Raw genomic sequence first — 22,212 nt, 5'->3', positions numbered from 1 at the left:
TGGAATTCATGGCGAGGTCTGGGTTCAACAGCCCAGGTCTCCATGACATGTTTGTTGTCATGGTCTGAGGAGAGGCTTACCGTGGAGAGTAAGCATTTTGCACTAAAGGAGCTGCATATGAAAGAACTTTGTGGGGAAAAAGGAAAGGCACTCAATATATCATAAATCAAATACTGAAAAAAGGCAATAAAAAGGGCATTACAAGTAAGTGTAGAACTGTATCTCATTCCCCAACCAGACAAAAATGTGTAGAAAAGCCTTACTTTCCTTTCAGAGTCAAGCCTAAAAAGAACTAGTTACATGTATTTTAAAGAATTGTAAGAACTAAGGGTCTCTAAATTTAACAAAATAGCAATGATACAATAACAAATGATACTGACTAATCCTGCTAAATATTATCAGATTTTAGGAAATCAATTATAAAGGTTCAGTTAATGGGCACTCCACCGGTTTTACATATGAAGGTCAGTTTACTGGTCATGAGGGCGACACCTCAGCCTGTGAATCAGATGCATTATGTCGTCTGTGGCTCTGGAGGGAACTTTCTAAAGTTTGAAAAAAAACAACAACAAAAAACCCTGATGATGTCATCAGGGTCATCTCTGCTCGGGCTTGAAAGTTACGACTTTTAACAGAAAGCCTGCATGGGGTTTGAAAGAAGTGGACATTTCAGGCAGTCTAAAGGCACACAGTAAAATTAATCAGCATGTAGTCGCAAAATGTTTTGTTTTAGAGGCTTGGTGACGTAGAGATTACTCACAGGGCTAAACTACTAGCTGACAAGCTAACCTAACACGCTAGATAGCCAGGACATGCTAACACAAGTCACAATAGCTCCCTGACGTTCTATTTTTTCTGTACTGTACCGTTCACTCCTCTAATCCTTTAATGCTAGTTCTGGGGATTGTACATCATTTCATTTGATAAAGCTCTTATTGAAGAGGGGAAAAAAGCTAGCTCAGTCGCTAAGGGACAGTAAGTTCACACAGTTTAAGACCGTAGAGTACCATCAACTAACTGCAAACCATCCCTCTTTTGTGGGGCAGTTTATACTCCATTAGAGGAGGTTAAATAACAGTGAATGTCGCAACACAAAGAGCTACAATAGCTTCCTCCATTTTGGACTGTACACCTCTCAGTTGCCTCAAAGGTCAGCTCTATCAAGACGGCTTGCCATTGGTTAACGGCTCTAATTCGCAGGTCAAAGTTCACCTAAGTTTAACTTGATGTAAAAAATTTGCACAGATTTGCTTCCGCCTCATGATCGAATCCACTAATCCACATAATTCCACTGCAAAGAACTGATTTCGCTGCTAAATTTCATTGTTTTAAATGTTGGTGTAAGCAGTCTGGATATCTTGGCCTCTGCTGCTTCTATTTTGACCATTCTTTTTTTTATAATCTGTTTCTTGTGAGTCCCTCAACTTTATGACTAAGTTTAAGTTTAAAAGTACCATTTAGCACAACAGAATCGCTACAAACTATTTTGCAGGGATTGAAGTGTACACCATAATGATGATGATTATTATATGATGATGAAGATGATGTTGATGCAGTCTGGGAAATATGTTGCTTGAGCAAGTCCTCGTTGAGTTCTTTTCACACGCACACACACACACATACACACACACACACACACACACACGGCTCCCTGTCATGCAAAAGGCACACAGGTTATTCTCCTTGAGTGAAATGAAACCAAACAACATTTTAGACATTCCACTTGTGCCGTGACATCACTTCATGAGAAGGGACAATCACGACCGGAATGTTATAGGTGCGGTGGGCAATAGGAACACACTAATAACAGATTTATATGAGACAGGCCACTTTTTTTGTAATCAAATTTGTCCTCAAGCCTGGAGGATTTTCAAACTGAATGTGTCATCAAAACAATAACACGAGCCAAGAAAAGAACGGGTAGGCCTGATGTGAATCTTATCTTATATCAAGTGTAGCATTTTCTTGGAATGTTTTAGGATTGTTTATGACATGACATTAAAAATAGCACTGCCTAACACTATATGAGCCTGTATGAAATATTGTAGAAACAGCAGTGTTTTCTGTTGCACGGTCTCATTGCTGTGCGTTCCCATCCATAACGCACACTGCTGGATGCCAAACCATCCAGCCAAGCTCCTCACACACGCGCACGCGCATAGCATACACGCACGCAGTTTGTGTCATACACCGTCACTGCCGCTGCACGGCGCAGCTCCGTCACTGCAGACCGAAAACAACTGAGAGTGGAGACGCGCAGACCATCTCCATCCTCCGCAGTCTCCTTCTCATCCTGCCCGCCTGACTGACTGCCAGATCACCGCTCTGACCAAACTAACTAACTAACCGACTGCACCGCTCACAGCACCGGCTGCTTTTCCATCAACACGGGGTAAGGGGATAGTTGTGGTGTGTCCTTTTTTTAAAAAAAAACAAAATATGCTTCAAGGTTCTTGTCAGGTGTGCAGAGTGCTTGGTTATGGATGCACTTACAGTAATAGTAAGATGAGGGCACACGCACTCCTGCACCGGACATCGTCGCATTTTGCGCCCCAGTTTGCTCTTTCTCAATCACAGCCAGCTGTGCAAGCTGTCAAATACAGCAGATGATGGTAACCTGAAGGACATTTTACTTTTAGTAGGCTATTTGAAAATGTTGCTTAAGGTAGGCTAGAGTGTGTGTGTGTGTGTGTGTGATTGTGTGCGTGATTTCTTGTTGCATCTGTATTCATCTCTGCTCTTGTGCATTGTCCCATTTATGTGTGTTTTTGTGCATGCATCCAAACAGCAAGTCTTTGTCTCAGCTCACACATGTGTGTGTTGATGTGTCTGCATTCTTGTGCCTGTATGTTACAGTACATGCTTGTCACTGAGTGTGTGTGTGTGTAGCCTGTACATTTTTTTTTGCATGTGTCTGTGTGTGTGTGTGTGTGTGTGTGTGTGTGGCACTGCCTGTCTGACTTTGCCCTTCCCTTCCTGGCCTCATTCCAGAGCACAACAGCATGTGAATGGCGGCGGAAAGCGGCAGAGTTGTCACAGAGGAGCAGGAGGAGCTCCCAGCCTCTGGAGCCGCCGTCCCTCACGTGCACCACACACACACCCGGAGTCAGAGCCACATCCAGTTTCACCCTCTGACACACACCACCCAGTGGCAGGCTCCTCGCGCTCTCACTCACACCAGGAGTCACAGTCACACTCACTTCAACACTCCCTCACACACACAGTCGCAGAAGTTTGGCTGTCGCCTCACACACAGTCTCTCAGCCATGACCAAGGGAGAGAAGGGAGCGCAGGGCTCTGCAGGGAAGCTCATCAAGCCCACTGAACCGCTGTTCCCTAAAACTCCTCAGCAGGTAAGATTGCCTGTTTTTGGTGCTTCTTTTGTATTGTTCTACAAGTTGTTGTCACACGTGATGGCAGTATTTTAAATCACACTGTTGTAACCTTTGTTTGGACTCCTGCTGTATTAAGGCACTAAACCTGAATGATATTTCAGTCTCATCTGGTGTGTTTGCGGCTTAGTTTGGCTGCGAGTGACTTCACATGATTGGATGGAGAAAGACCAAAGATGGAAAGTGTGATCTCTTTAGTCGCTTATCTGTTTGTGATTAATCAGCTGCATTGTTTTCCTGTGAACTGTTATTTCCCAGATAGCAGATTCAATGCCTGGAAGTTGATTGTTTTCATTTGAGAAAGGCTGTTCCCACTGATGGGATGACCTGCTAGATGATTGCTTTCTTTTGTCTGATGCCGGCGATATCAGTGGACTTTGGTGATGAAGACTGAAGCAAGACAGTGGATAGACAGTAGAAAGGGATGGCTTACTCAAGTTTTGCAAACACCAGAAGTCCGGGCTGACTTTCCAGTCATTTTTTCTTTTATCTTACGTTATTCAGCTTTATGAGAGCTACATGGTTGATCGCCATCTGAGTGCTAGAAGGGGATAAGTCTGTGAAGTAAGCAAGCCTCTTGTGTGTTTGTATTTGTGTGCCAATAGAAGTGCGAGAAGCCGTGTGTTCAGATTGATGCTCTTCATGAGCACATGGCCCACAGGCTGTAAAACCAAGGAAATGAAAGACAGAGAACCAAGCATCTACATGGTGTTTTGCCCCTTTATTAAGCTAGATACCATATTATGCAGACAGTGTTTCAAATACTGTCGTAATGCAATACCATGGCAGTTAGTCACTCATTTTCTGTTTCACTGAGATCTAACCAGTTCGGCAACTGTCTCATCTCTGCCAAACCTCCAGCTAATGCGCAGTGTTTTATGTTTAACTTTGACTCTGGAGTTGGATTTGACACCTGCGATTTAGATTTTTCTACAAACAAATCATTGTTTTTCCGTGAAGATAGCAGAACTTTACTGATGTGAACACTGTAAAACACAAGTTCCCCTGCTGTGCGTTAAATGAACTGTACTTGACTAATTTGTTTAATCAGTGAGGAATTGTAATGTAAAACCAAATGAAGTTGAGAAAACAAGTTTAATTTGAAGATATTAACTTCAGTCTATAACTGTTTAGTCACCCTAACAAATATTACAGTCAGATTTGCTTTGTTGTTACATTAAGCGTATCGATAAAAACAAAATGCAACATTCAAAGTGCAATGGAAACAGACTTAGCGATTTAATCACGACGTACATGAAGCATGTGACTTAAATGTCCACTGAAGCTTCTGCTCTGCTAAAGAGATTAAAAATAGCTTTTGTTTATCTCAGCGTGCCCAATTCCTAAAATTCGCATAACAGTTGTGGATGGAAACGCACATTCATTTGCATTTTCTTTAGCTGATTTTCTGGAAATTAGTTTAAAATTTGTGCTAAATTTAGATGGAAACTTCTCAAAGTGAAGAGTCCTTTTATTTGCCACAAAGACCTTACAGCTGTAGCTGTAGGCTCTTATTAGAGCCACTTTTGGACCGGAGCTGGTACAAAGCAGGGACTAAGTGGACACTAGCGTTCATTGTGCTTAGCATTGTTTTCATTAATGTCAAAGGAAACACCCATGACTTAACATGTCTTAAATAGCGGTTTCTCCCTTTGTGAGTGAAACTGCATGAAATGTAGCAAATTCCACATGAAGAGCCTTCCAATCCATAACAAAAGTACAGAGTTTTGTCACTCTGACGATATCCATGCATATGGAGCATTTTTAAGAGAGTGAATAAATGACTGGCTATAAAGTCTGTCCACCAGTCCATCTGTAGATTTTGGATTGATTCCCTGCGAGTTTAGCCAGTGTCATCAGGCTACTGTTTACATTTTAATGGCTTGCTGCCATCACTGACATAATCAATGTTTCCTTTCAACTCCTATAACTAGAACCCGTGATATGACTCTGATACCCAGAATTGTCAGAAAATCCTTCACTGATTAAACATTTAAACTGCTTTACGGATCCATTTTACCAGCTTAACTTTAGCATGCAGACAGTATACACATTTTATTTGGAGAATATAGCTTAGCTGCCTCGAGAGGTTTTCTTTCCTCATTTCTTTGCACTAGAATTACCCTCAATCCTGATTTAAATGACTTGCGCTGCAGTTCAGGCATTTTAAATAGTTTTTCCTCTGACGGTTAAGGATTCATTAACTTTGGAGATTGGTCTTATCTGTCCTTGTCCTATGCTTGTTGACAGTCTGAACTTTGCAGATGCTCCCTTTACTCTGAGCCAGTGTTTCTGCATATAAATATGTGTGTTGAATTGTGTCTATGTGGTGTTGTTTGTTGTGCATCCAGACAACAGTAGAAAGGATATCCTGTTTATCCTCTTTGATGATAAGAACTCAGTGATGAAAGATTAAGAGTTTAGAGAGAGAGAGAGAGAGAGAGAGAGAAACAGCATTCTCCAGACACCAAAGACTTTAATTTTTCTCTCCAATTAAGGGTAATTGCAGTGAGAGTGGAAGAAGAGAGAGTTAAAAGTCGGGACCGACGCGCAGCCTTTACTTACCTCTGACCCGCTTGTCCTGCGATTGAATAATTACACACCTCCCTCCTGGTAATTGTCGTTCTCAAACCCCTCCATGTTTTGATGGGGCAAAAAAACGGAGGAAGAGAAAACGTGAGCCGGATAATAACAGTGTGTCGGTCGGGGCTGTGGTTACTTTGGTGATTTCCTTCTTTCATAAAGCTCTGAGGGGAGTAGCTGTGGGCTAAGCCTGGGCCAATGGATGTAGAATGACACTGTGTGTGTGTGTGTGTGTGTGTGTGTGTGCGCTTCTGACACCAAAGGTTATACAGAAAGGAGGAACAGGCAAAGGTTGATATGTGTGCACAGCCTCGGAAGACAGTCGTAAATATCGGGCTCCCTAGACTGTGGTGTCTCGTCTTATTTGTGTGAGAAGATGAAAGCTTGCCCATCTTTTCTGCACACACATGCACATTCACACAAAAACACACACAGAGTCACGTGCCTGATGGTTTCAGCAGAGCACGGCGAGAGGAAACAGAGCTGTGGATGACTTGGTGGGTTTCTCAGGCTCCTCTGCTTTGAGTGGTCGGAAGACTAGAAATGCGCTATACAAGTACAGTCCATTTACCTCTGTGTGCCTCAGCCGGTAGTGGGTCTCCTTCTGATCCTCTGTTTTGCACACACACGTATTTTACACATGAGCATCTTGTCTGCTAGAGTAACCTTTTAAGGAGACGAAGATACAGGACGATTGATGATTTAAATTTGTATGTTTGCAAGGGAGTGGAATTCATGAGAAAACAGATGTGTCACCGTCTACACATCTTCCACATAGTATCATAGCAAATGCAGTGTGACGTGGTAGCACTTTAGCAACAACTGTACTTTTCTTTACATCCCACTGAATCACTGAATTGTTGCGACATGAAGATGAAGACGGATTGTTATTTTAGGAGCACCTGAAATAGAATTTGAAAGGATTCAGACTATGAATGACTACAGCATTCACTACCTGTGAGTCATAACATTGTTAAGATTTATTTGAGAGCGACACACCTTACTTCACATTGGCATGACTGAGAAGCAGTCTAAAAGTATGAATTTGCTCAGCCCTTTCTAAAATCGATTGCTACAATTTTTCATGGAAAGAAACTAAAATGAAAAAAGAAAGTTAAATTAGTTGGTTGGATTTTAGGGCTTTCAGTTTAAAATACTATATGCAGTTACACTGAGTCTATTGGTCTGTTTACGTGTATGTTTTTCGTTGTCAGTAACAGAAACATAGAGTTTATCATGTTGACCGAGGACTGAATCATCCATGCTTGTTGGCTAACAAAATGACACATTGATTATTTATACTTCTGACGTCCTGTTCCAGGAATGAGTCTCATGAAAATATAAGCAATAAATGCATTCTATGATCTAAATATATTCTTTAACCTTACGTCTATTGGCCTTAACCTTGAATGTATGGTTACATCCACGAATATGTGACTCGCAAACAATTTGTGTCCATAGATGCATAACAATTACCTCATAGAAAGTTTAAACTTCAACAGTAAGCGGTTATATTGCGTGTTTTGTGTCAGCAATCATTTTTCAGTGGGTGGCATCCTTAATTTCCCATTCCCACCTGGAATGAGAGTCTTCATCAAAATGCTTGCAGTGGAGAAAAGTTAATTTGTTCATTAGCAGCCTGAGCTACAAAGACACCATTATCTTATTATGTTTTCCCACTTTCCCTTGTCACCTCTGTCTTCACAGACTGAGTTGGGCCAGAAGTTGACATTATGCAGTAAGCTGTGTTTCGCCATCGGCGGCGCGCCCAAGGAGGTGGCTGCCAGCGCCACAGCCTTCTTCCTGCAAATCTACCTGCTTGATATCGCTCAGGTAATGTGTTTTAGGACAAAGAGAATGAGAAAGTGTGTGTGTCTCTCATATATATATATATATATATGAATGAATGGGTACGTGAGTTTTGTGCCTGCATGTGTTTTTAACTTTAGTCTGTCCCTGTTCTGCTCTGCAGATCAACGCCTTCCAGGCCTCCGTGGTGCTGTTCACGGGTAAAACCTGGGGTGCAGTGACTGACCCTGTTGTCGGTTTCTTCATTACAAAGAGCAGATGGACCAAGATAGGCAGACTCATGCCCTGGTGAGCTCCCTGCTCACACTATGAAGGAAACCCCTGTATTTCTCCATCATTGTTATGTCTCTTACCCACTCCTGTATTTCTCCATCATTTTTGTCTTCCTCCTTTACTTGTTATTCCCACATGTCTACATTTAGATTTTTTTCATTGGCTCAAAAGCAGGACTTGGCAGGACTGACATATCAATAATATCTGACTGCACACAAATATTGCTGATAAGACAGCACTTTAGGGGAGGACTATTGTTGCTTTTTAAGATATTGACAAAAAAGAAAATGATGAGACATGGCCATTCAGCTAAAGAGTGAAATTAATTAAAAAAATGTTATGGTTTAATTGTAACGAAGCCTTTAAGACCAGAAAAGGGTGACATTTAAGAAATTACAATAATCAGAATACCGGACAATATCTAGTCTCATATTCTGATATTGGCATATTGCTCAGCTCTACTCCAAAGTTATCTAAGGACCAAGTGAAAATGGAATACACATTTTATTATTTATTTATCTAAGCTAATACACTTGGCAAAATGATGCTCCTTTCGTTGGTTAACACACAGTAAAGTGCTGCTGTTGACATACAGCTAAGCTTGCTGGCTGTAATTTGTTGACACTTGTTTTGGTTTTCTCCCACTCTCTCAGACATAATTGTGGCCGCTACATCATGCTAATGTTTGTGCAAAATCTAGACAAAAACAAGGCATGTGCTCCAGTTTCGGGTTGGTTTTGAAATTATTCTCAGGCCCGAGCCTCTCACCTGAGGATTGGGCAGAATAAATAGCCATTATGATTTCATTACGCTGTTCCCGACGCTCCCTCTGATGAGCTCTACATACTGTAAACGTCAAGGGTGTGGGCTGTTTTTTGCCTTCTGATGCCAGACAACAATAGACAAGGAAGTTCATCGGAATTCTTAAATAAATCATCCACCACCGTGCTGCTCGGTGACATTTTATTACATTTATGTGAGTCCTCATTTGACATTTGGGCATCATCCACCTTTCTTTTCCTTTGTTTCCTGCGGTTTTTAGGTACAATTTTACTTTGTGGCTCTATACTTGTAGATTATATGAAGCTATTACCACCATGTTCAAAGATGATGTTATGCGTGTGTACGTATACGTGTGTATGCAGTATATGTCTTTTGAACACACTAGCGTGACACTTAACTGTGATTACACATTCAGTATCTAATGCCGACTGCATTAGAAACCATAGATTACACACAAGCTGACAGTGCTGGAGGGGGACCAAGTCTACTGTGGCCAGCCAGCCGTGCTCAATAGCAGACAGATGCTGATGGCTGTTAAATCAGCTTTGATTACCCCCGGGAAGTTATAGGTGTGTGTGTGTGTGTTCTCGCTCGTGTGTGTGTGTCCATGTGAATACTTTGTGTGGTATATGTGGCTATTTTAAATGTGTGTTCATCAGTATTTGTGATGAGATTGCAAGACACTCGCTCAGTTTTTACGCTGTTTGGAAAGTCCCCTCTGCCCATTCAGCAGGAAGTGTGTTTTCCCCCTCTGGCTGTCACATCCACAGCCAGACGTAAAATGATGTGTATCTTTGCCCTGAGTTCTTTAGAATGGGGTCATTCTGCCCCAAACGCCCCCTTGGGTGCTGCCCTGTTTATTATTTTGTGTTCTTAGTAATGCACAATCCCAGTGGCAAGTAGAACCGTGATAAAGCTTTTTTTCCCCTCACAGAATATTGTCTCCAAGGTGACAGTGATGGTATATCAGTGGTGTAAGAAGTACTTATCAGCAAACGTAAAAGTACTTGGCTCCTGTGACTAATATATCATTATACAGTATGTTACATTATTAGATTGTTAATAAATGTATCAATGCATAAGTAGCATTTAACTGTTGTTGCTGGTCCTGATGCAACTACTTTATATGCAGTTAGGTTGTTTAGGTGACAACCTAGGGGTCGGGCCCCCCCTCCAAAGGAGCACAAGATAAATCTGGGGGGTTTGTGAGATGATTAATGGGCTAAGAAAGTTCTGCTATAGAAATTTGTATTCGTGTTTAGGAATTTTTCTCAAATCTTTGCTTTTTTTAAAATAAAATATTGGATAATTTTACTCTTTGGGCGTTGAACAGTTATTTAAATGAAACCATCTGAGAGGGTTAGAGGAGAAATCACTCTTTGGTGGAACTGCTAACAACTCATAGACATCTGAAACCTGTGACGAGTGGCCCCAACTGCTTTTTTGCAAGGGATCACATGCCAAAAAGGTTGGGAACCAATAATCTTTAACATTAAATTGTATTTTATGAAATTATCATGTGTTTTTTAAGTAAAATTTTAATTTGGAAAGTAACAGCTGTGAAATATGTAGTGGAGTAAAAAGTACAGTATTTCCCTCTGAAATGTAGTAGGGTCAAAGTATAAAGTAACATAAAATGGAAATACATAATGTCAAATTTGCACCTAAGTACAGTACGTCTACTAAACCCAAAATCAACCAAGAAAGTATACTCTCACATACCAGACCTCTTAGCCTGATCTGGCTTGATTAAGACTGTATAAATTATTGGGACAGGTGTGAATGTGTATTCATGCATGCCTGATGTGTGAGAAAATATGCGAGTGTGTTTGCGTATGTGCCTGTGTTGCCCCTCCCTGAGCACAGTCATCTTGCAGGAACATTCTAACTGTCCCATTCACCGACCCCGGGGCCCTTTCATTGCTCCCATGACCAAGCGGTCAATACTGCAGCACCAGCGTTGTCAGCCGCCTTTGTTTAAGCAAACAATCAGGAGGAGAGTGAGTTGGGTGGGCTGGACGATGCTAGAAATGACCATTCCCTGCCTCTCTCTACCTCTTTCTCCCACTTTCTCTGTTTATAATTCCTGGTGTAGAGCAGGTCAGAGTTCAGAGCCCCCCTGCGGCTTTTGTCACAGTCACCAAAATTCCATCAGTCTCCTTTTCTACCTGTAGATGTGCTGGCATTACAGCTGTTCCAGGCTCTAGACCATGTGACAAACAAACCTCCTCCTTTTGCTCTTTAAAGAAATAGAAGAAGAAGGTGGAGGATATATTGGTGTTTGCAGACGACTCATACCGTTGATCATCCATAATCCGCCCTTTTTCGCTTCATTTTGAAATACACAGCTGTTCATTTTAACCATAATGACACATACCAGTTGTTTACTCATGAATTATACATGGCCCACATACCGTATCACTCCCAAGTTCTGAGAAAAGCACAACACAGCAGAATCGCTTCATGCTGCGTTTGCTTGAGTGTGGACTGCATATTCATGTATTTGTTGTGTGTGTGTGTGTAGATCTTTAAATGCTATGTCGGTTTGAAATACTGTGGTATTTCCCCGCTTGCCCGTCCCTCCCAGGACAGATTCCTATCATACTTACAACAACATAATCATTTAGCAGTCAGCTTAGCCTCACTGTAATCTGTCAGAAATATGGCCTGATTTTAGCACTGCACTACTTACATAACACAACCGCTGTCATCCCTGCTCTCACAGCTTAAAATGATGATGATGGCCGCTTGGAGATAGCTTAGAACCACAACTGTTTGAAGCAAATTATGATATGTAAACAGGATAATTGTAATCTTTTTCTGAACATTCTGAGCAAAACTTTTTGTTACTTTATGAAAATTATGATATTTGTTCTTCCAACTGACAGTTGACTTCAGTGTTTAGCCCATGAGCCTCACCTGACATATATCTGTGTTCTTTAGGATGGTGGGTTGCACTCCGTTTCTGGTGGTCTCCTACTTCTACCTCTGGTTTGTTCCTCCTTTCATCAGCGGCAGGTTCATCTGGTACCTAGGCTTCTACTGCCTCTACCAAACCCTCATCACTGTAAGTATGAATGCTTTTTCAGAAGTGCATTTGATGTTTAAGAAATATGAAATGGCCTCAGATAACTCAGCAGGACTTCACATGCAGTACAAGAAAGACGTCAGGTGGGATACAGGAGATAAAAGCTCTTATTGATGTAGCAGATGACACATTACATAACATATCAATAGAATGTAGCAAACATTGCAAATAACAAAGTTTAAAGTGGAGATGATTACAGTCATCTCATGCCAGACTCTGACAGCTCCTGGTAGGATTTACACTCTGATTTGTGAGACATGCAGCAGATTAGAGCCCAGAGCTCTTAGATACCTCACCTCAAAGGGGAAGTGTAGTTATTTAGGTTGCCTTTTGTTATTATGGTCCAGACTATTCATCTCTCTCCCTCTCTGCTCTGCTCTGCTCTGGGGTAACCCATATAACATGTGCTACAGAGTGTGTAGACCGCTGCGGCCGCACTGCGGCGAGTTGTAATGGCATGTCATTCTAACTACTTGATAAGTATACGGTCAGTCCTGCCAGGAACCTCTTGCTGGGTAAATGCTGGTTACCACTTTTAGCCTTCCTTCATTGTCTCTGGACGTGCGTTTGTGTGAAGTTAGCTGGGAAAGGCCAGCTGTTATTATTCAGAGGGTTACAGTCTGTAAACAGAGGTTAGGATGCAATACATCATCTGTTGATGTAATCAACTGATAATGGGTTTCTATCAGATTTATCAGTTCTCACTCCCATCTGTAGTGCACACTTAAGCAGGTTCAATTCTATAAATGTTTGCATCCAGTAAAGGCCCCATAAATGACATGCTGTATAGAACCAGTGGCTGAAAAAAAATCCTTGCCGTGTTTATTTTCGTCGTGGCTATGCATGCTCGTTTGGCCGCAGTGCTGACTGAGCCCTTGTGTAAATTACAAAGTGAAGCAGGACTTGGTTTGCTCGCCTATTCTCTGGAAGAGGTGGTGAGGAAGGAGAAAACAGAGGCTGAGGTTGGCCAACATGGAAACTGCAGAGATTGCTTTTGATATATAAATATATATACATATATACAGTGTATATTTTGCACAGGCACATGTAGATAAAGGCTATCTAAAGATATCTAGGGTGTTCCCATTTTATTGTGAGTCAAATGTGATATGCTAACAAGACTAAGAGTCTACAGCCATGCTAGCAGCTCTGTGAGGTACTTGAGCACAGCCGTGCTTCGAGTTAAATGCTAAAACCAGCATGCTAACATGCTCACAATGACAATGCTAACATGCTGATGTTTACCATGTTCACCATCTTAGTTTTGTATGAAAGCATGCTAACATTTGATAATTAGCAGTAAACACAAAGTACAGCTGATGCTGATGGGAATGTCATCAGTTTTGCAGATATTTGGTCATTAATCAGTATTGGACAAATTAAAATGTTGGGCTGATGATAGACGCTAGAGGAAAAGTCAGGGGATCACCAAAGTCATTAGGATTCATCATGTGGGAACTATGAATTTCATGGCAATCCATTGAATAGTAAGATATTTTTTATCAAAAGTCCAAATCATTATCTTTCTCCAACCTTATGAAACTGTGATTGTTTGACTGCTGCTGTTCCAGACTTGTATTTTTTTTTTTTTACCCAAGCCATGACTGTGTCTTTCTGCTCCATTGCAGTGCTTCCACGTGCCTTATTCTGCTCTCACCATGTTCCTGAGCACAGACCAGAAGGAAAGAGATTCAGCCACTGCCTACCGTAAGGTTTTTTTAATATGCAAAAAGCAGTTAGTAAAGCCTGCAAAGCTGAATTAATCTTTGCCTTTTCAGTTTTTTGCAATAGTTCAGATTAAGAATGTGTGCATTACTTTGAAGTATTGGAACTGATAGCTGGATCTTTACTTGTATGGTGCCAGGAATGACAATGGAGGTGCTGGGGACACTTGTGGGCGCTGCCATCCAGGGCCAGATTGTGGCCAGCGCTCACAGTCTGAAGCACTGCCCGCCTCACAACATGTCCGCCGGTTACCTTGGCAACAGCAGCGGGGCAGAGATCGTCAAGAGCCTGGTGCCCTCCCAGGACTACCTGTCACGCTCTGTAAGTGTCACCGTGTCAAGCCAGGAGCCCAGGTGTGCTCAAAGTAGGCCACAGAGTTGGTTTGAAAATAACTTGGACTGTCATCAGCGTTCTCACTTAACTTAGAGCTGTGGTGTGTGCTCAAGGCGGCTTACTTTTGCTAAATATCCGAGGTCGAAAAAAGCAGCGCTGAATGAAAAGGAGGATTGTTCGAAATTGAGTCCATATTTACAGACTGTCTACAGGTTCTGACATCCAAAATGGCCTCACGTTTTAACCCATGTAACCCATGGGATTGAAAGGAGACGACACCGTTTGATATCCGAATCCGACATCCTGAGCCAGCTCCCCTCTCATGACCACAGAGGGGGTTCCTCCCTCACATCAGGCTCTAAACTGTGGCCCCCACATTGAGGGGTCTCCACAGTCTGTAAGTCATTAGGCCTATTTATATCTCACCCAGAACATTTGAAGGCACCCTATACTCAATATGTTGGAAATATTAGTCTCTTACTTCAAGGTGGCTGCAGCTTAGCTTGAAGTTTGAGGGAGAGGAACATGATAGGACACGCTTACATCCACATTACAGTTTGCAGAGCTGTGAATAAACACAACTGCTGCTGTAAATCCATCATTGGACTTTTTGTGAAGATGAAACAAGCCAGAGTCCAAACAGTCTTGAGTTGGATTTTGGTTGCACCACAGCTATTTGGGCTTCAAATGGTTCTTTTCCAATGGATTTTTGGTGAACCCTATCGGGGCAACCCACTCACCACGCCAAACCCTCTGCAGCCACCCGCTAAATTCCTCCGCGGTCGCTTGTGAGGGTGGCACACCGTCTGGGCAAACTAGGTCTGCCCTCGGAAACAGGGAGTGTTTGATGTGCATAAATAATAATGGACCGCTGGGCTGAGCCACATGGGAAAATAACAAACAAACAGAGGTTGTTTAAGGCAGAGCAGTTCCTGCCGGGGTATGGCATTAAACGGTTATGGCTGTATTTTAGGATACAGATCTACTTGAGGTTTCTTCCTGTTTATGCTTGTATTTGTACAGTGAAATGTGCATGGCAGGATTTGCAGTTCAAACTGATGTGGAAAACAACACCAGACAAATATATAACATATAAATCATGCACTGATCAGTGTTATAATGGGAAGAACTGAAAAGAACAAAATAAATGTGTCCGCCAGTTGAGTAAAAACGGATAACTACTGTTCCAAAATGGACGTATAGCATGTTGAAATGAAGCACTTACATTTTTTAGGCGTTTTTATGAATTAAAGATTGAGGAAAGGCTCAAAATAGACTAGATTGTGCTGGCTGAAGAGATGGATTGATGTAGACTACATGTTTGTTCTTTCTCTCTGCAGAAGGAGGTGTACATGATAGCTGCTGGTGTTGTAGGAGGAGTGTTTCTCATCTGCACCATGGTGATGTTCCTGGGAGTCAAAGAGAGAGATGGTGAGACTTTTCTTTTCGGGCCTGAGAGCTACAGTTCTGAAACAATTAGTTGATTGACAAAAAATTAATCGTCAAGAATTTTAATATTTAATTAACTGTTTAAAGCGGCACTCCACCAATTTCATGCTTAAAGTTCAGTTTACTCATCACAAAGAGTACCACTCATCCTGTCAAAACAGTTGTATAATGTCTTCTGTGGTTCCAGCTTTTCAAGTTTGAAAAAAAATAACCCTGACGATGTCATCGGGGTAATTTCAGATTGGGTTTGAGACTTTTAAAATTTTTAACAGAAAGCCAGAATTACAAACAGGGGGTGTCCATTTTGACCATTCTTTAAAAAAAAAAAAATCTGTCTCTTAAGAGTCTCCCAACTTTACTGAAGTGCAATACTAAAATGCTTGAGTATCCCTTTAAATCATTTATCAGGCAAAATGCCAAACATTAGCTAGTCTCAACTTCTCGAATGTGACAATTTGTTGCATTACCCCCTTTTCTATAGCATTGTAAATTGAATGTCTTTTGGTTTTTCAGCATTTTATAGGCTAAATAAAAACAATCCACACATTAGTCAATGATGGAAATAAGCGTTAGTCGCAGCCCTAATGAGCTATTCCACATTTGGAAACACATTTTGGATTTAAACCAGTATAGTTGGGGACGAAATTAGTAGCCTGGAAGCATCCTTTTGGTCTAGTGGTCTAAGATACATACTACGTAAGTGCATCGTTTGCAGTTCTATTTTGACTGGGGACCTTTGTTGCAGAAGTAATCTTGAATTTACTGCAACTGAATTTAGTACAACCTAAAGGGGTTTCTGTCTTAGCTGGGTAAGACTTCTGTAAGGCCTAGATGTGCATTTATTTATTTATTTTTCTGCAGGTTCATTTTTATTGATACTTTCAAGCTAAAGTGTAAATACTTACACATATAAATAGTCAATTTTTTCCCCAGTATTTTACATTTTGATCATATTGTAGTCTTAAGATAAGTCTAAGTCTTAAGATATTTCCATACAGTTTATTTCATTGCCAATTGCAGTCCATGTCTTTCTTGGTTGGAGGGTTATTACGCTATAAATGACAACTCAGCATCCACTGCAATGCAGGGGCAGTTCCAGGATTGCCAGTGAGCAAATCCATCGCCTTTCTCTTACTGCATGTTATTCGATATGCTGCATACTCATATTCTTACTCCACATGTAACTGTTTCAGATCCGTATGCCCCAAAGACAGAGAAGCAGATGCCGTTTCATAAGGGCTTCTTCCTGGTGATGAGACACGGGCCATACCTCACTCTAACCGCTGCATTCCTTTTCATCACTGTCGCCATTCAGGTAAATGCAAATTTATTTATAAAGCACTTCTCAGACATGACACTCGACGTTTCAGTAAATGGAGCCAGTCCTGGATCCTGACAATGCGGAAGAATTGCCTGCGTTCAATGTTGATTTGATCAATGTAGAAGAGCACTCACTGAAAGCTCATGATTTAAAGCATGTTTGGAAGTCTCAGGACTCTTGAGAATGATACCAGGGCAGCATATTCTCGCTGTTTGTCTGTTTGTCATTTGTAGGCCAATGCTTCAGTTTTGACAACACCGGGTTTAAGCTGCATAAATTACTGCAGACTTTCCAACTTTTGCATCGGCTCTATTTCTGTATATTTTCGCCCTCTCATCTCAGAGGAGGTGTCAGTTGTCATCCATGTGAGCCGGGAGTGGGAATAAATCACTGCAAAACACTGTCAGCAGCTTCTCCAGTCACTTCATTTGGCAGTGCAGCAAGCTGAGTGCCGAGCGACAGTGCTGAGTAGACAAGACGAGACTGACTATCTGAATGTTTGATCTCTGATTTCTGCAGCTGGTACAGAGCAACTTTGTCCTCTTCTGCACTTACGCCGCCGACCTGAGGGATCACTTCCAGAATATTGTGATGACCATCCTGGTGAGTACTGCTTTTATCACTGACTCACCTCACAAGTACCCAAAGATATAACACACAAAATACAAAGGTATAGAGGTAAAACAACTTTTCCCCCCCATGTGACCCCAATAGGCCTTTATTTGAACCACAGTGGCTGTTTTAGATGAATCAGATCTATTTATGTAATGAATATTTCATTTTAATAAAGGAAACTTGACTCATTTCCCATTTGCACACACTTACAAAATGCCCATCATTGTCATCATAAATACAAACTTCATTATCTTCCCCATAACTACGTTTTTTTTTTAATTTCAGACTTACTTACTAGACTGAATCACTTTCAAAACAATATTCTTCACATATGAGTCACGCATCTGCTTGCATGTTTCCCCCAGGTTTCTGCAGTGATAAGCATCCCGTTGTGGCAATGGTTTCTGCAGAGGTTTGGGAAGAAGACGGCAGCTTTTTGTGGTATCTCAGTGAGTATACTGTTTTTATTTTGGTTTGCCAGAGCAGCTTTTAACTCCGACTATTACACTTTGATGTTTGTGTCATCTTGTGGACAAAGTTGGGAATGTCCTTGTCTTAATCACAGAAACACACGTGAAAAATATAGTTAAAAAAAAAGAAGTTGTTAGAGAGGTTTTTTTTTACTTTTTATGACTCTTTTCCTCTATCTAGTGGATCATGCCCTTCACCATGATGCTGGTCTTCATCCCCAATGTTGTGGTGGCCTACGTTGTGGCTGTCTCCTCTGGACTCAGTGTGGCGGCCTCACTCCTGCTGCCATGGTAAGACTTCAGGGCACATCAGATCATCACTTTTTGTCACTTTTTATTTGTAACAATTTAAATATATTGTACAAAAGAAAAGGAGAAAACACCAAGTAGGGTATACATTTCCTAGTCTATTGTCTTTATATTCATACTGTCCTTAGATTGATCCAGATATGATAGTTTCCTCGTTGTTTGCAGTGAATGTAATCCAGTTCCACAATTTTCTGGGAATGGTCTCCCCCACCTTATTCCTCAGGGAAAATGTCACTTTTTTCCATTACATATAGGATCAACACTTATTTAAATTCAAAACACCAAGTCATTTATAAAAAATGGTTTACATATTTGAGCTAAATCACCGGCCACCGACACAGCCTTAAAAGTGGAAACATCTATTACGAGATCACATGAGTCAAGAGTTTCTTCTTCTTCTCGTGTGCTCCAGTTTCCTTTAGCAGTTCAAAAACAGGCACATGAGGTAGACTGGAGTCTCTGTGTTGCCCGCTGGTATATAAAATGTGAGTCTGAGAGTCTGTCTGTTTCAACCCTATTTGGGACTGTCCAGGGCGTCTCCCTGGCATCTGCCAGTTTATGTTCAGAGAGCCCCCCCAATGAGGATTAAAAGAAATATGCTACAGCTCACTTTATATCCTTATAAATTGACATCCTTAAAAAATCCGCTAAGCCTCTGACATTGTTTATGTAATTAATGTTAGTTCCCTTTGGTTGGATGCAAAGTGTCATTAGTCAAACCACAATAGTGCACCAACATGCTGTTAGTGGTGACTTGGTGCCTAGAGGGTCCTGTCCATTCACTTGGGTCAAGTCACGGTCATGAAAGTGATGTAATTTTTATGAATTAGAGGCAGCGTCTGCTATAATTCTATACCATCATAGAGGTAAGACAACGGCAGAGGTAAAGCAGTCTTCTTCTCCGTGTCTGTTTTGTGTTCGTTTCTATGGCCGATGCCAATTCCTAACAACTGAGGGAGGGCCCTCAAACCCCAAATTACAGGGGCCTCCCATGGGGGCATGTTTATTTTGGAAGGGGCCGATTGTTTATCCTGTCTGTGGGCCGAGGCCAGTGGTACCACCCCTGCTGCTCATCATCTAATCGTGTTATTAGCTCTGTAATTTTAGCCCACCGATTTATCAGAGCACTATAAGTAGACCTCGCATCACCAGCTGCTACCATCTTGAGTGGTTGTATAAGATGATTAAAGTAAGAGCGTGAGGGAGGTCTTGGGCACACATCAGCTTACAATTTTACCATGTCTTTAGAGTGATGTTGAGTATTAAAGACAAAGGACACATGCTCACAAAATCCTGCAAAACAACAAAATCAAATACCACAGATTGGTGTGCATTCAACTCCGCATCTATGTGTGTGCATCTCAGGTCTATGCTGCCAGATGTGGTGGATGACTTCAGACTGGCCAACCCCTACTCTAAAGGCCATGAAGCCATCTTTTACTCGTTCTACGTGTTTTTCACCAAGTTTGCTGCTGGCATCTCCCTGGGAGTGTCCACCCTCTGCCTGGAGTAAGTCTGCATTACTATCACACATTCACCATTAATTTTACACAGTCTATGACGCTCTGTATCTGTACTTAGCGTGTTACGATACCTTGCAAAAATGCATTAACCCCAGACCTGATGTATGATTCATCATGTGAAAGGTGTCGAGATTGCTCACTTGCAGTGTTGCAGCGTCAGGCTGGATGTTGATTTCCTGTAACCTGTGTTTAAATGGGATCTCTGCATTTGTGTGTGTGTGTAGATTTGCAGGGTATGACACCGGTGCCTGCAAGCAGCCTGCTCCTGTGGTGTACACCCTGAAGCTGCTGATTGGTGCCGCCCCAGTGGCCTTCATTGTTATAGGGTTAATGATCCTACTGCTCTATCCTATCAGCGAAGACATACGGCTCAGGAATAAAGTCTGCCTGGACGAGCTACGGTTAGTAGAAATCATAAATGTACACCTGAGAAAGAAACATGAACCATTAGTCTTTAAAGGGGCGCTCCACCAATTTTAGACATTAAGTTTAGTTTACTCGTCACGAGGAGTACTACTCAGCCTGTAAAAACAGTTGTATAATGTCTTCTCTAGATCTGGAGGGAGCTTTCTAAAGTTTGACAAAATAACCCTGATGACACCATCAGGGTTCTTTTCTTTAACCCTGATGACATCATCAGTGTTATTTGTCCTTTAGAAAGTTTGGCTTGGGTTTGAGACTTAACATTTGTAACAGAAAGCCTGCGTTACAAACTGTGTGTTTGAAAAAAGTTGGCACTTAGGAGGCAGTAAGGGTCTAATGAAAGTTGCCAGTGAGCTGCATTATGGGAATTTTAGGATCCAGCGTTTCCGGAGAATAAAAGTCAGGATATCTCTGCCGCTGTTTGATTTTGACCATTATGTTTTGGAATGTGACTCCCAACTGTATGGAAGTGCATCTGTAATTATTATTAAATATCTGAACCGTGGAATAAAACGGTTCAAAGCCAGCATGTTCAGCTGTGCCATTGTGCCAGTGATGCTATAAAAATGTTATATACTATTAATCAGTGCTGGAAGAAGTGTTCAGATCATTTACTTAAGTAAAAGTAGCAATACCACGATTTAAAGATTTTCCATTACAAGTAAAAATCCTGTATTCAAAATTATACTTAAGTACAGAAATTTTTTATAATAAAAAGTAAAAAATTATGCTGAATGTCCCTTGTCAGTGTTATATTATTATATATTATCGGATCATTATTATTGAAACATAAAGAAGTGCTTAAATATCGTATTTGGTCGAGTTTGAACTAATTTTAAGTGCTTCATATACTCTTGGGTAGTTTAATCTATACGGAGCCCCTAAAGTCCTGTAAGGTGATATTTTTTATCTTGTGTGCACAAGATAATTTCCTATAAATTCATATGCGTCTTGAACGACTTCAGATGCACACAGCCACCATATAGTGGAGAGAAATCAGCTAATCGAGTTTGTATTTTCACCTCGGAACGTCATACAATGAAATTCTTGCTGCTCACTTTTCGGGACTCAAGGGGCTCCATAAATCTATAACAATGCAACATATTTTATAAAGTGATTATGTTTTGCATGTAGAATCTTAATCTGAAAATTAACTAACAACTGTAGCTGTCAGATAAATTTAGTAGTACAATATTTGCCTCTGAAATGTAGTGGAGTAGAAGTATGAAGTAGCAAAAAATGGAAATATTCAAGTACAAATACCTCATAATTGTACTCATAAAAGTACAGTACTTTCCACCTATTAATGTAACACATTATTGATACTGGTGTCTCCCACAGGAAACAAAGCATCAGCTCCAGAACAATGGAAGATTTGAGTAGCGTTTGACCTGGACCTTGAATGGAGTGAATTCACAAAGCCACGTTTTCCAGTGACGCAGCTGGAAAATTGTTCATTAGTGTATATTACACTGATAAATAGTTAAATTGTTTTAATGTAAACATTTTTGTTTCATTTTCACATGTATTGTACAGTCTTCTTGGATATAAAAATATATATTACCTAATTTATATAAATGAATGTATATCATTATTTGCTGTGTTTAGCTCTACACCACTGTTATTTATTTATGATATATGATTACTGAGGGCTGATGATATGAAATTAATAAATGTTATAGAGGTTGGTTGGTAGACCGAATAAATGTGTGTTGTTTCTTTGCTTAAGTAAAATAAGTAACACACAAAGGAGTGCACAGTAGTTATGCAAATGCTAGTTATTCAAAAAGCTACCAAAAGATGTTTTTTTTTTTTTAAAAAAAAACAAGATGCATGTTACACTTATTTGGTCTTCAATAGAGCTCTGAACGATGCTGTATAGCAATGACAGGGAGGTTTCTGTTGAGTCTTGCCCCCTCTAGTGGTCAGTTGTGTTACTGAGCTTGGTAACATTCAAACCGCACAAGAAAAAGTGCTTCAACTGTGTTCTCATCAACATTTTAGATATGCTTATATATATATATATATATATACACCCCCAGAGGGTTATATAACAAGGTTAAATTACACTTTGAACATTTTAGCGGGACTTTTCAGCATAAAAGTGCTAATCCAG

The 22,212-nt window shown here is 40.9% G+C and overlaps 1 protein-coding gene across 1 annotated transcript; it reads left to right on the top strand.

Annotated features, from left to right (window-relative positions):
- The first annotated feature begins 2,215 nt into the window (after positions 1-2,215).
- mfsd2b (major facilitator superfamily domain containing 2B) lies at positions 2,216-21,762 on the top strand. Its single transcript, XM_044169752.1, has 15 exons — positions 2,216-2,392; positions 2,992-3,353; positions 7,683-7,808; positions 7,948-8,072; positions 11,784-11,907; positions 13,557-13,635; positions 13,793-13,974; positions 15,327-15,417; positions 16,629-16,750; positions 17,276-17,359; positions 17,737-17,820; positions 18,023-18,132; positions 19,516-19,659; positions 19,898-20,074; positions 21,438-21,762. Exons 2-15 carry the CDS (start codon positions 3,009-3,011, stop codon positions 21,484-21,486), a joined length of 1,842 nt encoding a protein of 613 aa, XP_044025687.1. The 5' UTR covers positions 2,216-2,392; positions 2,992-3,008; the 3' UTR covers positions 21,487-21,762.
- The last annotated feature ends 450 nt before the right edge of the window (positions 21,763-22,212 follow it).

Source organism: Siniperca chuatsi, linkage group LG16 (assembly GCF_020085105.1).
Source record: "Siniperca chuatsi isolate FFG_IHB_CAS linkage group LG16, ASM2008510v1, whole genome shotgun sequence".
NCBI lineage: Eukaryota > Metazoa > Chordata > Actinopteri > Centrarchiformes > Sinipercidae > Siniperca > Siniperca chuatsi.
This window is presented reverse-complemented; position numbering and strand designations above follow the sequence as displayed.

What these genes read in the sequence shown, in the direction of transcription:
- mfsd2b (XM_044169752.1), top strand. Translation starts at nt 3,009, where the DNA reads ATGGCGGCGGAAAGCGGCAGAGTTGTCACAGAGGAGCAGGAGGAGCTC. An exon ending in CAGCTTTTTGTGGTATCTCA is followed by an intron (nt 17,821 to 18,022) that starts GTGAGTATACTG and finishes TCCTCTATCTAG; the next exon opens with TGGATCATGCCCTTCACCAT. An exon ending in GCCTCACTCCTGCTGCCATG is followed by an intron (nt 18,133 to 19,515) that starts GTAAGACTTCAG and finishes TGTGCATCTCAG; the next exon opens with GTCTATGCTGCCAGATGTGG.